Raw genomic sequence first — 13,537 nt, forward strand, 5'->3', positions numbered from 1 at the left:
GCTTCCTTTTTCATAAGCCAGAGAAAAAGCCGTAATAGTGAAGAAAAAGTTTCCATTCACCAAATCTTGATTTGCCTACTTAGTTCTAAGCACTGTGCTATGTGTTGGGGGTATGATTATAAGCAAAATGGACACAGCCCCTCCTCAAGGAGTTCAGTTTCATTAGCCCTTCCAGATGATTGCTTAGCTTTATATTATATATGCTTTTCAGGGAAGAATGCAATACCCATCTTACCACAACAGAACAGACTAGCTATATGTCTACAAGGAAGTTACATATACTATTGCAATTCAGTTTTTTGTTTGTTTGTTTGTTTGTTTTTGTCTTTTCTAAGGCCGTTCCTGCGGCATATGGAGGTTCCCAGGCTAGGGGTCAAATCAGAGCTGTAGCCACGGGCCTACGCCAGAGCCATAGCAACGCTGGATCCGAGCTGCGTCTACGACCTACACCACAGCTCATGGCAACACCAGATCCTTAACCCACTGAGCAAGGCCAGGGATGGAACCGGCAACCTCATGGTTCCTAGTCGGATTCGTTAACCACTGCGCCACGATGGGAACTCCTGCAATTCAGTTCTGATACAGACTATTCAGAGTTAGCATCAAACTCCACAGGTTTAAAGGTGTGGTCCCCACAAGGACTATGTTTATTACCTCAGATGCCAGCTACAAATTTTGAGCTCCCTAGATAGACTGCCTATATTTCTGACCCACTGGCTACAAATCCAGGGGTTCCCATGACCCCTTCAGGTTCATTAATTCACCAGAACAACTCAGAACTCAAGGAAATACAGGAAATCCTATACTTAGGATTACAGTTTTATTTTAAAGATATAAATCAGGACAAGTGAAACAAAGAGACAAATAGAACAAAGTCTGGGAAGGTCTTGAAAGCCGGGCTTCCATAATTTTTTCCCCTTAGAATCAGGGCCTGTCACCTCCTAGCACATCTATGTGTTCACCAACCGGGAAGCTCTACTGAGTTCCAGTGTCCAGGGTTTTATTTGGGGTTTCATTATGTAGGTATGATTGAATTCAGTCTCCCGTCCTTGTCTCCTCACAGGTAATTGGGCTCAACTTCATTGGTCTTTTAGGTGACCAGTCTCCATTCTGAGTCATCCTCATTAGCATAAGTCCTTTTATGGTGGGCTGTGGCCCAAAATGAATAACAAAAACACTCCTATTATTTGGGAAATAATTAGAGTTTAGAAGTTACCTCCCAGGAACCTGGACAAAGACCAGACAAATTCTTTTTTTTTTTTTCCAGCCACACCTGAGGCATGTGGAAGTTCCCAGGCCACGGGTCACTGCGGTGGCAACAGCAGATCCTTTACCCGCTGTACCACAAGGAAACTCCAGACAAATTTTTTATTATACAGTAGAGCTACCAGTTTTTAAAAACTGCCCAATGAGCCCTTCTTCCTTGCCCTTGATTGAAAAGTTCTTGTGGGTTAACTCTCCAGTTTATACCCCAATCTCAAATGGCAAAATTTGATCAGCTTCTTCCCTTCATTGTAGTAGAAAACATTTATAGCCCTAAGGGCAAAGGCAGTGGTTACTTTAAAAAAAAAGTTAATGTTCAGGGTCATAGAGGAGTTAGTGGAGACAGATTCTTGACATTTCTTTCCAATAGGTCAAGGGTCGTGATAAACATATCAATAATTTGAAAAAGAAATGTCAGAAGGAGTCAGAGCAGAACCGGGAGAAGCAACAGCGTATCGAGACCTTGGAGCGCTACCTGGCTGATCTGCCTACTCTGGAAGACCATCAGAAGCAGAGCCAGCAGGTAACAGCGATGTCTAGGCAAACCTGGCAAGCAGGAGGACTTCTGAGCCTCTGCTGTATGCAGTTACCTTGTGGCTTCCTGAAAGGAATATCCCAACAGAGTCAGGCCCAGACTCACACCACAACTGAACTACAGATTTTTTGAGATACTCATACACAGTCTTCCTTGGCTTGTTGACCTAAGCATGAAATCCTGTCTCTCAGCTTAAGGATTCTGAGTTGAAGAGCACAGAGCTGCAGGAGAGAGTGACTGAGCTGGAGAGTTTGCTGGAGGAGACCCAGGCAGCCTACAGAGAGAAGGAGGTTCAACTAGAAAGCCTGAAACAGAGGGAAGCAGAATTCTCCCCTGCTAGACATAGGTAAATATCCCCGTGGGGTTGAGGAAAGGAGTGGAGAACTAGGTTCTGGTCCTGGCTACCCGACTCTTTACCTCTGTGACTTGGGGCAAATCCCTTTACTTCTCTAAGCTTCATTTTCTTTGGATTTTAAGTAATAGGAAAGCTGTTTATGGGCAAGGACCGTGTCTTTGACATGGAATGTGGGGAGTGTAATGGTGCAGTGGGGGTTGTTGCTGTATTCTTTGGAATACAACGCAGGACCTGGTATAATAATACTGGATAATAATCCTTGAGTATAAACAGTTTAATGAGTGCAGACACTTTATAAACTAGTAAATGAGTATCTGTATATTTGCAAAAGTAGATCCTGGTGCTGAGAACTGGGGGTTATCCACGTTTTAAAAGGCTACCAGGAGCATCTGTTTCTCTTCAGCCCTAGGGATTGCTCTCGATTGCCACAGCAGGTTCTGAGAACAAAACAAGATGCTATAATGTACTCTCAGGGTGTCTTGGGAGCCTCCTCCATATTAATAGCAGTTTCTGAAAATGTGGTGGCTGTGTTTCAGCAGCCTCTTGGACAAAATCCAGTTTCTAATGGGATGGATTGGATTTCTCATCCTATATTCAACCACAGCAACCCTGTTGTTTATCTCAGCAGATGGGCCATGATGAAAGAGATTGGGAATCCATGGGAGGGGACCACTGGTTGGAGTCAGAAGTGAGGTTAGGGGACAGAGTTGGGCTTGCCCCAGACTATATGTGCCAAAAAAAAAAAGTTTTCTTTTGGTATTTTGTAGAATTTTTGCGTATACATGTGTGACTTATAATTTAAATACATGTGATGAATATTTTTTTTTAAATATCAAAACAAAGAATAAAAGAGCCTTGGGCTGGTAGAGAATTGGTGGCACATTGTATAGATGCTGGCCTCTAAGGAAGGGAACTAACCTAGACTGAGCAAGCAGCTTCCGTGTGGCACTCCTGACATTAAACAGATATAATAGCTATGGCTATTATTCCAAGCTATGGCTTGGAAGGGCCTAAGTGTCTTGCCCCCAAACACACAGTAAATTGCAGAATCAGGAGTCAAAGCCACATCTTTCTGACTTTAGACTTGAAAAAGCCACTGTCTTTCAGCCTGCAGAATAAGCAGTGTGTGGAGGAGACCATTGGAGAAGATCCAGCTCAACAGGGAGAAGGTTCCAAAGTGGAAATGGAGTCCTGGCAGAAGGAATGTGATTCTCTTCGAAAGGTGACTGAGCGCTGTAATGGGGTAGGCTTAGAGGAAAGAGAAGATTGTGTATAAGGAACCATGAATTTCTGGCCCTGAGCCCCCTAGGATCTACCACCTCGAGTTTTTCTTTCTTTTCCAAGAAGTCTCCCCTGCACCAGCATTTTGCATTTTGTATATTCATCCTTATGATAGGCAAGCAAAGTTAGGGAAGGACATGCCTCTGAACACCCAAACTAGATGCTCCAAAATGGCACACTGAGGCTTGGTGCACTTCATTCATGGCTCAGGTCTTCTACAGAACTTCTTGTATTAGGCAGAGTTCTCACCAGTGAGATGGCCTTAATCGAGCAGAGAAGCAGCAGCTCAGGGCCTGCCAGTGAGACTGGTTGAAGGTCAGCAAAAAAGAAGACCCAGAAATGGTCCAGAGAGTACCTGAGTTCTCAAAGTACAGGAAACTGAGCCTGTTTAAGTTCTCCCCCCCCCCCCGCCTTTTTTTTCTTTTTCAGTGGCCACACCCACAGCATGCAGAAGTTTCCCAGGCCAGGGATCAAACCCACGCCACAGCAGTGACCCAGGCTACAGCAGTAACACCAGATCCTTAACGCACCAGGCTGCCAGGGAATTCCATCTCCTTGAAATGTCAGTGTGACCAAAGCTATGTGATAACTATCATAACCCTAGATAGGGCAGGATTCATTAAACTGAATTTTTAGTCATGTCCTTTACCAAAGAACCAGAATGCTCAATAACTTTGTATGAAGTTGATTCCACTGGTCTACATTTATCAGGATGAGGTTATCTCTCCACTTGACTTCCCCATGGTGGTCATAGGTCCACACTACATTGCTTTTTGTTTAAACCTCTTTGTGACTAGAGCATAAGAGTGTGAAGCTAGTTAGCCAGGGTGGGGAGTCTGGGTTATATTTCTGTAGGTAGAACTAACTTGTCTTTACCCTGTTCTTGCTACTGACTAATAGTCAGACCACGGATCCTAGTGCAACTTCTCACCCTCTGACCTCATTGTCAGCATGTGCTAACAGCCGTCTTTGATAACTTTGCCTTCCAGATTGTGGAGAAGCAACAACAGAAGATTGATCAGTTGCATTCACAAGTACAGGTGAGCTTGAGTCCTTGGGACATGGTGGGAAGGCCTTCATGGTGGAATTCTAGAATTCAGCCAACCCTTTTTTTCTCTGCTATGCAGTTTGCTCATGTTAGGAGTACAAAGATGAGACTACAGTCTTATTGCGAAGAGGTTTCAGCACAGTATTGTGAGAGTAATGTCCATATTACCCTGGGGGAGTATAAAAGAGCCAGTGGAAGTAGAGAGGCCGAGGAAGTGTTTCCGGAGATCATGAGCCTTGAAGGAGGGAGTTAGCCAGGCAAAGATGAGGAGAGAGATAGGATGATATTGGAATACCTGCCAGAAGGAACAGCATAGGTAGGAACATGAAGGCATGAAACAGTATGGAGCTGTAAGCAGTTTGATATTGTGGAAGTGAGGTGGTAAATGAAGAACTAGGCTATGGAAGGAGTCAGACTATCCAGCTAAGTTAGCTTTCAATCTTTAGGTGGACCATGGGAATCTACTGTGACATTTAATTGGGGTGTGATGTGGTCAGTTTGCACCTCAGGCTTGAGTGTGGAAGATTGACACTTGGAACAAGTCCAAGCTGGAGGCCAATGGACTGTTGCAGAAATCCTAGCGAGAGATGTTGAAGGATGATGCATCATAGCAAGGAGGAGATATGAGGGGGTAGATTTAAATGAATTTTAGGAGGTAAGATTGAGAGGAATTAGTGACTCACAGAGTGTAGGGGCTTGAAGAATAAGGAAAAACCAAAGATAACTCCTAGTTTCTAGATTGGGCCAGAGTTGAGAGTGTCCTTAACTGGATTCTCCAGGAGATCAGTAGGTTCACTCAGGTACTCTTTGGACCCAAAACAGGTGAAATGCACTCCTTCTGAGGAACAGCTGAAAGCCGCAGGCCTACCTTTGTTATTATGTGGGTCTGTACTATTTAGTTCATGTATTTCAAGTCTTGTAAGGAGATAGTCAAGCCTAGTGAGTGTTTATATCCATTTAAAATCCCAAGATTTTAGTAGTTTTTAATGGATCTCAAAGTATGTTTTCTAGAACCCTGAGGTTCCACAACATCGTAGATGGTGCATTTACCTGTGATGAGACTTTGCAAATTAAAATATCAGGTGAATTTGGTGGAATTAGGTGGATTCAGAACGGTCACTTCGGGTATTGCATGGTGGTGAGATGTTCTCCCTGACTGTTAAAATTTTTCATTAATACAAAATGGAAAAATACAGAAATTTACTTATACTTGATTTGTTCAAATTAGTTTCAAAACTGGGGGAAATATGTATGGCTGATTCACTTTGCTGTACACCAGAAACTAACACAATGTCGTAAATCAATTATACTCCAATTTTAAAAACTGGGGGAGGAGTTCCCACTGTGGCATAGTAGTTAATTATCCAGCTTGTCTCTGTGGCATTGCCAGTTTGATCCACAACCCGGTACAGTGGATTAAGGATCCAGTGTTGCCCCAGCTGTGGCATAGGCTGCAGATGCAGCTCGGATTTGATCCCTGGCCCGGGAACTTCTATATGCCTTGGGTGCAGCTGAAAAAGGGGGGGAAATAAAACTGGGAAATTGGAATGAACAGAATGAGGAGCAGAAGATAAGAGTTGTAAATACCTCCCTCCCCTGACCCTGACTACCTCTACACACAACACACACATATACATATAGACACATTATAACTTGATTAGGTGCCTGTGAGAGTCCTCTCTGGCCCCTGCTCATCTCTGTCAAAAGCATTTTTTATGTGTATATGTGTAAATTCCAGTAAAAAACCTTTTATTTATTGAGATTCTGTTTCTCTTTTAATAACACACATATATATTTACATATGGAGCCAGATTGGTTGGGTTCAAATACTGGCCCTTTCGCCTACTAGCTGTATGATCTTTTTTTTTTTTTTCTAAAGTTTTATTAAAGTATAGTTGATTTACAATGTTGTGATAATTTCTGCTGTCAAAAGCATTTAATATACAATATCGTTGAGGGCATTTGGCTGTGAGCTTCTCAAAAGATAGGGACTGTCTGGTATTCTTTTTCATTATCCCCAGTGCCTGTTAGCATTAAGTGGTCAATTAATAATTAAACTCAAGAAACGTTCTTGCCCTCAGAAAGTTATGGTCTAGTGGAGGGAGGAATCATGTGCATAACCAACAAATGTGCTCATGAGCCATGATGGATATATGAGTATCAGGGCAAGATTAGGATTAATTGGATTGAGGAAGGCTCAGGTGGAGGTTTCCCAGGCGACCAGCAGAGCAGAGGAGCATTCTGAGCAAAAGAGAAGAAGAGGGAGCAACAACATTGAACCTGGAAACTTTGGGAGAGAAATCCAGTTAGTCATTTGGTATGACTGGAGTGGAGGGAGGCTGTGTGGAGGGTAAAAAGAGTATAGATAGAAAAGTAGGTAAGGGCCTGGAATGCTCTGCTGAGGAGCAGGCCTCTATTGGTACATGGTCAGGGCCTAGAGGAGAGTCTTGATGGGAAGTCACAGATCAGGACTGTTCTAAAATAATCTCTTAGCAGCGGTATGTGGGTGTGGGGAGCTTTACTATGTATATAGTTCGGACCAGAGGCAATGTGGTCTGAACCAGACTTGTTACTCCTGGTGTGTTCTCCCATACTCCTTGCCATCGGATTCAGAGCCTAGAGCAGGAAGTGGCTCAAGAAGAAGGAACAAGCCAGGCCCTGAAAGAAGAGGCGCAAAAGAGGGAGACAGCCCTGCAGCAGCTTCGCACAGCCGTGAAAGAGGTGAGCAGCATCAACTAGGCCTCTTGGTATTGCCTTTACAAACCTGCTTTCTCTGTGTACCCTCCCCATACCTCCTCCCATGAGAGCCCCATGTTTGAGAGGTCCCTGCTAAACTTTTTTGGTAGAGGAATAAGGAGGGACATTGTATCATCCTTTATATTAAAAGTCCTAAGCCTGTCTTTGAGTGGCCATAATTATCTAGGAATGCTTTTTGGATATGGAAAATCATTCTCATTTTGTCTTTCAGCAGCCACAGTTTTTTGGGGTTGGGGATAAAGGCTTCAAGATTAAAGGTTTGGTGATCCTCATGGAGTAAACAGAGCTGCCAAGTTCAGTGGCCAAGTGCTAAAGGAGGAGTCTCCCAGACCTAGGATTGTAACATGGCCCAGTGTGGGTGAAGGGCTGAGACTGGAGGAGGAATTCTGTTTGGTGTCTTTAAAACAGAATAGAAGTAAGAAGGAAAGGAGAGTGCGTTAAACTGTTCTGGGAAAGAAAGGGAAAGAGCCACAAATATACATGAATATCTGGTCTCTGTACTGAAGCTTGGCTCCACCTAGGTGATGGTTTGAAAAGACAGGACACATTCCAGCACTGTGTCCTCCAGATCTCCAGCTTCTCCAGTGCCCACTAGGGTCATTTTGTCTTTCTTGCCCGCTTTATTCCTCTGACACACACTGATCAGGCTGGCTGGTGGCCACTTTTGTCAGGGTGGCAGGGAGAGATTGAAACCAGTGTCTCCTCAGATTTCACAGTTCACGTTAAGCCTTCTCTAATAGCCTGGCTAACAGAGTTGGCTGAGGGACTGGCTTCAGATAGAGTTCCGAGGGGCAGGAGTATCTTCTCTGGTTCCTGAACAGAAACCTGGAAGCCGATGACTCAGGCTGCTGGGGAGCAAGTTTACCCTCCAGTGCTGCAGCCCTGTGGGCACAACCTACCTGCAGGAGAAACTAGGCCTGATACTGAGGGGGAAGGGCAGGTGTGCAAAGCCTTTTGGTAGGGTTGGAGAGGGGGACATCTCCTTTGACTCATAGCTTCCCCTCCACACACATATATAACATATACCCACACTCATGCACAGATACTCTACTTTTCCCTGGGCCTTGGTTAATGTGCTTGCCTATCTATCTGCTCAGCTTTCAGTACAGAACCAGGACCTCATTGAGAAGAATCTGACACTCCAAGAACACCTGCGCCAGGCTCAACCAGGGTCCCCATCTTCATCAGACACAGCTCAGCTGGCATTTGAGCTGCACCAGGAGTTGGCCAGTTGCCTTCAGGATCTGCAGGCTGTCTGTAGCATTGTGACCCAGAGGGCCCAGGGTCATGACCCCAATCTCTCCCTGCTCCTAGGCATTCACTGTGAGTCCTCAGGCCAGTTTTGGACCCAGGAGAGAGTGGCTTTCATTCTCCTTTCACCCCTGTTCACCTTTCCCATCCTGAGGGTAATGTGTGAACTAGGCTCTTTAGGCCTGGTCACCACCATCTGGGAGTTTTTATGTTTTGCAAAGTAGATGTTCAGTAAATCTGTTTTGGAAATAGGCATTCTTATGGGGGTACCTGAATGCAAGACAAAGTGGCCCTTAGGCACAAGTTTTCAGCCCATTATCACTAGGTGTTTTTTAAAAAGTGTCATGTTCTCACATGGCTCAGTGGGTTAAGGATCTAGCATTGTCACTGCAGCAGCTCAGGTTGCTGTGTGGTGCCAGTTCGATCCCTGGCCCAGGAGCTTCCACATGCCACAGGTGAGGCCAAAAGAAAAAAAGTGCCATGTTCCAAGACCACGGGCCTTAGAGTACTGCCTATCCATACTGCCCCTTCCACATGAAAGCATCCCCTGACTGACTTACTACTATTCTCTTGAAATGCTCTCTTCCCCAGCTGCACAGCACCCAGGGATTCAGCTAGATTTGCAGAAGCCGGATGTGATCAGAAGGAAACTAGAAGAGGTTCAACAGCTACGCCGAGATATTGAAGACTTAAGGACCACCATGTCAGACAGATACGCCCAGGACATGGGAGAAAACTGTGTCACACAGTGAGGAATGCTGGGGGTGGGACAGGTTGTGTTCCCCCAGGGAGAATCTGGTTTGCTGAGAGCCCGGTCCAGCAGGTCCTGCTCTGACAATCTTTTGCCTCCTATTTGCTGCTATTCCCAGAGAGGAGTGGAGGGGAGGTGTGAGCCTGCATCTGGGGCCAAGGGCTGATTAGAGAGTTTTGTTTGCCCTGCCCCGCACTGGCTTTGCCTTGTTGGATTGCATTTGTTCTGTCATCCTGATTCACCCTTTGAGGGTGAGTTACTAATTAACTTTTGCAGGTAGACTGGTAAGTCCTCATAGACTGTTTCCAGCTGTAGGCTGACGTCGAAGGCAAACAGGCTGTTCACCTCCTGCTCCATCCTTTGGGCTGGATCCACATTCATTCCCACTCCACATCTTGGTCCTACTGATGCCCAGAGTTCCTTAGAGGGCCCAAGAAAGGCTGAGTACCAGTAGCAATGGCCATTTGAGAATTCCTAGGCCCCATGTGCCAGCCTTCCTGGGACCTGAGCTGGCTCTGGGTTTTCTTAGGCCCAATCTCACTGCTTCCTCAGGGCTCTTGTTCTCACAGATGCCTCAGGGTAATCTCTTCATTAGCAAAGTACTCACTAAAACTGGGGGCCTAGGGATTATAACCAGAGCTCCTTCATCTGTGCTACCATGCTCTTTTACAGGAGACTCCATTCTAGTTGCCCTGTGTCCTTGGGGCCCTGATCATAAGGTCAGCAGAGCCCCCTTCCTCTTTGTTCTCAGGCCGGCCAGGTAGCCCCCTTCTTTGGGCTTTAAGTGCAAACTCTACTCTATGGTTCTGGGTTTGGGCAGGATTTTCTCCCAGGATACCACAGGGCAACTGTCAAGCTGCTTACCCCCTCCCCCTAGGGCTGGGTGCGGTGCCCAGCCTTCTGATTTGTGCCTCTGTTGTGTTTGGGGATGGGGGTCCTTTCCTGTTCTGGGCTCCTTGAGAGTTCAGAGTACCCAGTACAGGTCAGCTTTAAGGTACAGCTTTCAGTGTTTTTTGTTGTTCGTTTTTCTGGGGTCTTTGGACCCTCTGCTTTCTGATTTCTCTTGCCTCCTCATTGAGGGAGCATCTTGCAGTTGTTTGTATCTGGTTGTTGGGCCAGCCCCAGGCCTCCTTTAGATCTGGAACCAGGCCAAGCCAGAGCCATAGGTGGGTGGGGTGGCACTGAGTTGTTCAGGAGTTCAGATCTAGCCAGTGGATTCTTGCTGGGCTTTGGGCTGGCGGGGCAGCGTCCTGGACCTCACTCCTGGGCCTGAATGAGACCCTTCTTAAATGTTTTTACAAGTTTGTGTTTTATTTATGGAGTGACTTATCCCTTCCATTTAGAGCAGCCCCACCCAGCCGTCTCTGGACTTCTGCCTCCTAAAAGCAGAGCTGCCTGATTGGCCTCCACCCTGTATTGGGAGCCCAGCCACCATGCTCACGGGTATTTTTCCTCAGAATTTATAAGCAGTTATTTATATGAACCCTTGTTATGTCAACTGGTTTGTATTGCCTATTTTGATTACAAAATAAAAATTTAACAAAGTCCTCAGTTTTCCATCGCCTTCTATTACCATCATCTCGTACTCCACCCCTTACTTTGGCTTGTTGGAGCCAAAGCATGGGGTTTTAGCCAAGTTCTCCAAACAGCAGCAAGGAGGCAACTTTGGCAGATCAAGCCTCTCGTGTCTGTATCTCTACTGCTTCTGCTCCTCTTTCATTCTGTGGGGACAGATGAGATCTTTCCCCATGGCACTTCTGATTGGGTGAAGCTGCCCTGAGTTGAAGCAAGTTTGTCATTGAGTTTCAGTAATCCTCTGAGGAGGAAGTCTGCTGCCTGTGGGTCGCTCTGAGGAAGTGGCACTGTGTTTGCCTCAAGGAGCTAGGGTTGTCTTCCTGGGTTATTCTCAGAGCCCTGGACCTGGGAGGACTTCAGAGTGGAGTCATGTCCAACCCCAGACAGATGGCTGAGTCACCCCAGTGGGGCTGGTTGCTCCTTCTGAACTCCCTGCATTTTGCTGGGAGTTGGAGTTTTGAAGTACCACCTACAGCAAGGAGTTGGGGTGAAGCTGGGGCCACCCCAAGACCAACTGTGGGTCTTTAACAAGGTCCCAGACTTAGGAGTCCTGACACCAACCTCTGCCTCCACCCAGTCCAGAAGTAGAAGCCTCTTTCTTACCTTGATCTCCGTCTGGCTCCTTGAGGGTGTGGCCCCATCTGCTGCTACACCCGTCTAAACCTGCCTATCTGAGCAGAGAGGAACTTTGGGGAAAATGTCTAAGCAAGGGCTGTCCCTGCTGTGGTGTGCCTGCTGGGTTAGCTCTGTGTGGGTGGCCCCTGGGGGAATGGGGCGGTGGTCCCTTGGGGTGAGGCCTCTAGCTGGAGAGTTTTAGGTTTGAAAACAGCTGAGACTTCAAAGCCCGGACCTGAGCAGCGCTGTCGTGGCACGGGGTGGCTACTTGGGTGCAGCAAATGCGGGCGAGGCGGAGGAGGAGGCCTTTGCCAAACCCTTGCCCCTGCCCCACCCTACTGTCAGGTTGATCCGCAGCCTCACACTGTGAGCCCTAGAACCGGGAGGAGTGGAGGGGACGGCCCTGCGTGGGGCTGGGGTCCTCCGCGCTCTGGGACCCCGAAGGGGAGGGGAAGGGGCCCGCTGGTGCGCGGGGCGGGGTCGCGCAGGCCCCGCCCCAGCCGCGCGCTTGTCTGCGCCGCCCATTGGTCCTGAGAGCGGTGACTCGCGGGCTGAGCAGGAAGGAAACCGCTCCCGAGCGCGGCGGCCTCGTCTCCAGGCCGTGCAGCTGCTGCTACCGCTACCCGTCTGCCTGTCTCTCGGCCTGTCGGTCCACCCGCAGCATGAGCGGCCTGCGCGTCTACAGCACGTCGGTCACCGGCTCCCGCGAAGTAAGTGCGCGCCGTGGGCCCGGCGCTGGGGGAGAGCGCGGGCGGCGGTCCTGGTGCTCGGGACCAGCGCCTGGGACCCGCCCCCAGGGCGGGGGAGGCGAGGTGCTGGGCAAGGCCTCCTAAGTCGGGTTGCGGGGGCAGGCTTCGCGGCCCCTTCCTGAACACTGAACACCTCCTTCCGGCCTCCTGGGTCCTCTGCACCCCCACTACCAGGCTGATCCTTGACCATGTCCTCATCTTGCCCTCCCTCTCCACTATGTGTGTACCTGGGGCCGGGGTGGCCCCTTACCAGCCTCCACTCAGGCATGCCTTGCTTTCTTCTTGCTGAGCTCCTGGCTTCCCCACCCTGAATTTATCCCACTTAGCTTCATTCTGACTCTCCTCCCCACGGTTGGTGGTCCCTCTCTCATCCCACACCACCACAAGCCTGACTCATCCTCCCAACTCCTAATGGCCAGAGCCCTCCCCTAGGGTATGGAGGGGGACAAGAAAACAAAAGCTCCTGGCCACTGTCCCAAAACCTCCAGATTGTTCACTAACCTTTGCCCGCCCTCTGCCCCCAGATCAAGTCCCAGCAGAGCGAGGTGACCCGCATCCTGGATGGGAAGCGCATCCAGTACCAACTAGTGGACATCTCCCAGGACAACGCCCTGCGGGATGAGATGCGAGCCTTGGCGGGCAACCCCAAGGCCACCCCACCCCAGATTGTCAACGGGGACCAGTACTGTGGGGTACGGGCCCAGGGGTTGGGGGTGAAGGGAATGTTGTAAGAGGACTGCCAGCCAGAGTCAGACCTGAGACAAAATACTAGGACACAGGTGACCTCCTCTCCTCCCCTCCCCCAGGACTATGAGCTCTTCGTGGAGGCTGTGGAACAAAACACACTGCAGGAGTTCCTGAAACTGTCCTGAACCAAGCCAGCGCCCGGACTCCGTCACCACATTCCCCTTAGCAATCACCCAGCCACGAAGGACCTTGTGACCAACCGCCTGGTATTCTTAACCTTCTGACCTTGGAGCCCCTCCCCCTAACCCATGACCTTTCTCCCCTCTCCTAACTGTAGCCCCCTCCTCCATTCGAAGGCAACATTCCTTACCCACTAGTCTCGGAAATTAACAGCCCAAGTGCTGGCTGTTGTCAGCCAGGTCCTGAGACTGCCACCCTGCCTGGCACTGGCTAATGGGCACCTTTGCTGGTTCCATTAGCCAGGGCTCTGCCAAATGCCCCGCAATCCCCATCTGGGAGCACCGCAGAAACAATTAAATGTCCCATTCCATTGGCACTGTGTCTGTTTGGTGTGCCTGGGCATTCTGGGTCCCTGCCCTGAGCAAGGCTGGTAGATGTGATTGTGCTGAGGCTGTGCTCCTGTGGGCAGGTCAATTGGCTGTCCTCTGTG

The 13,537-nt window shown here is 48.5% G+C and overlaps 2 protein-coding genes across 9 annotated transcripts in view; both read left to right on the top strand.

The window, feature by feature from the left end:
• Positions 1–10,788, top strand: part of CEP85 (centrosomal protein 85) — a 35,373-nt gene extending 24,585 nt beyond the window's left edge. For 5 of the 8 annotated variants that reach the window (XM_084963429.1, XM_084963425.1, XM_084963428.1 and 2 more), the window contains 8 exons: positions 1,634–1,786; positions 1,990–2,144; positions 3,261–3,375; positions 4,424–4,474; positions 7,096–7,203; positions 8,337–8,562; positions 9,082–9,238; positions 10,585–10,788. In XM_084963429.1, coding sequence (XP_084819555.1) covers positions 1,634–1,786; positions 1,990–2,144; positions 3,261–3,375; positions 4,424–4,474; positions 7,096–7,203; positions 8,337–8,562; positions 9,082–9,238; positions 10,585–10,624 — 1,005 coding nt within the window. In that variant the 3' untranslated portion in view covers positions 10,625–10,788. Of the gene's footprint in view, positions 1–1,633; positions 1,787–1,989; positions 2,145–3,260; positions 3,376–4,423; positions 6,550–6,652; positions 6,736–7,095; positions 7,204–8,336; positions 8,563–9,081; positions 9,383–10,584 lie in introns of those variants that run through there. The other 3 variants (XM_021095615.2, XM_084963427.1, XR_014807335.1) reach the window with 2 other exon arrangements.
• Positions 10,789–11,969: 1,181 nt separating this feature from the next.
• On the top strand, positions 11,970–13,423 carry SH3BGRL3 (SH3 domain binding glutamate rich protein like 3). Its single transcript, XM_021095627.2, has 3 exons — positions 11,970–12,141; positions 12,705–12,872; positions 12,987–13,423. The coding sequence occupies exons 1-3, from the start codon at positions 12,094–12,096 to the stop codon at positions 13,050–13,052; spliced, it is 282 nt and encodes a 93-aa protein (XP_020951286.1). The 5' UTR covers positions 11,970–12,093; the 3' UTR covers positions 13,053–13,423.
• Positions 13,424–13,537: the final 114 nt, after the last annotated feature.

The sequence above is a fragment of the Sus scrofa genome, chromosome 6, assembly GCF_054392235.1.
Source record: "Sus scrofa isolate SSC_HxYL_T2T_F1_AM1 chromosome 6, Sscrofa_HxYL_maternal_Yorkshire_Landrace_v2.0, whole genome shotgun sequence".
NCBI classification, from domain to species: domain Eukaryota; kingdom Metazoa; phylum Chordata; class Mammalia; order Artiodactyla; family Suidae; genus Sus; species Sus scrofa.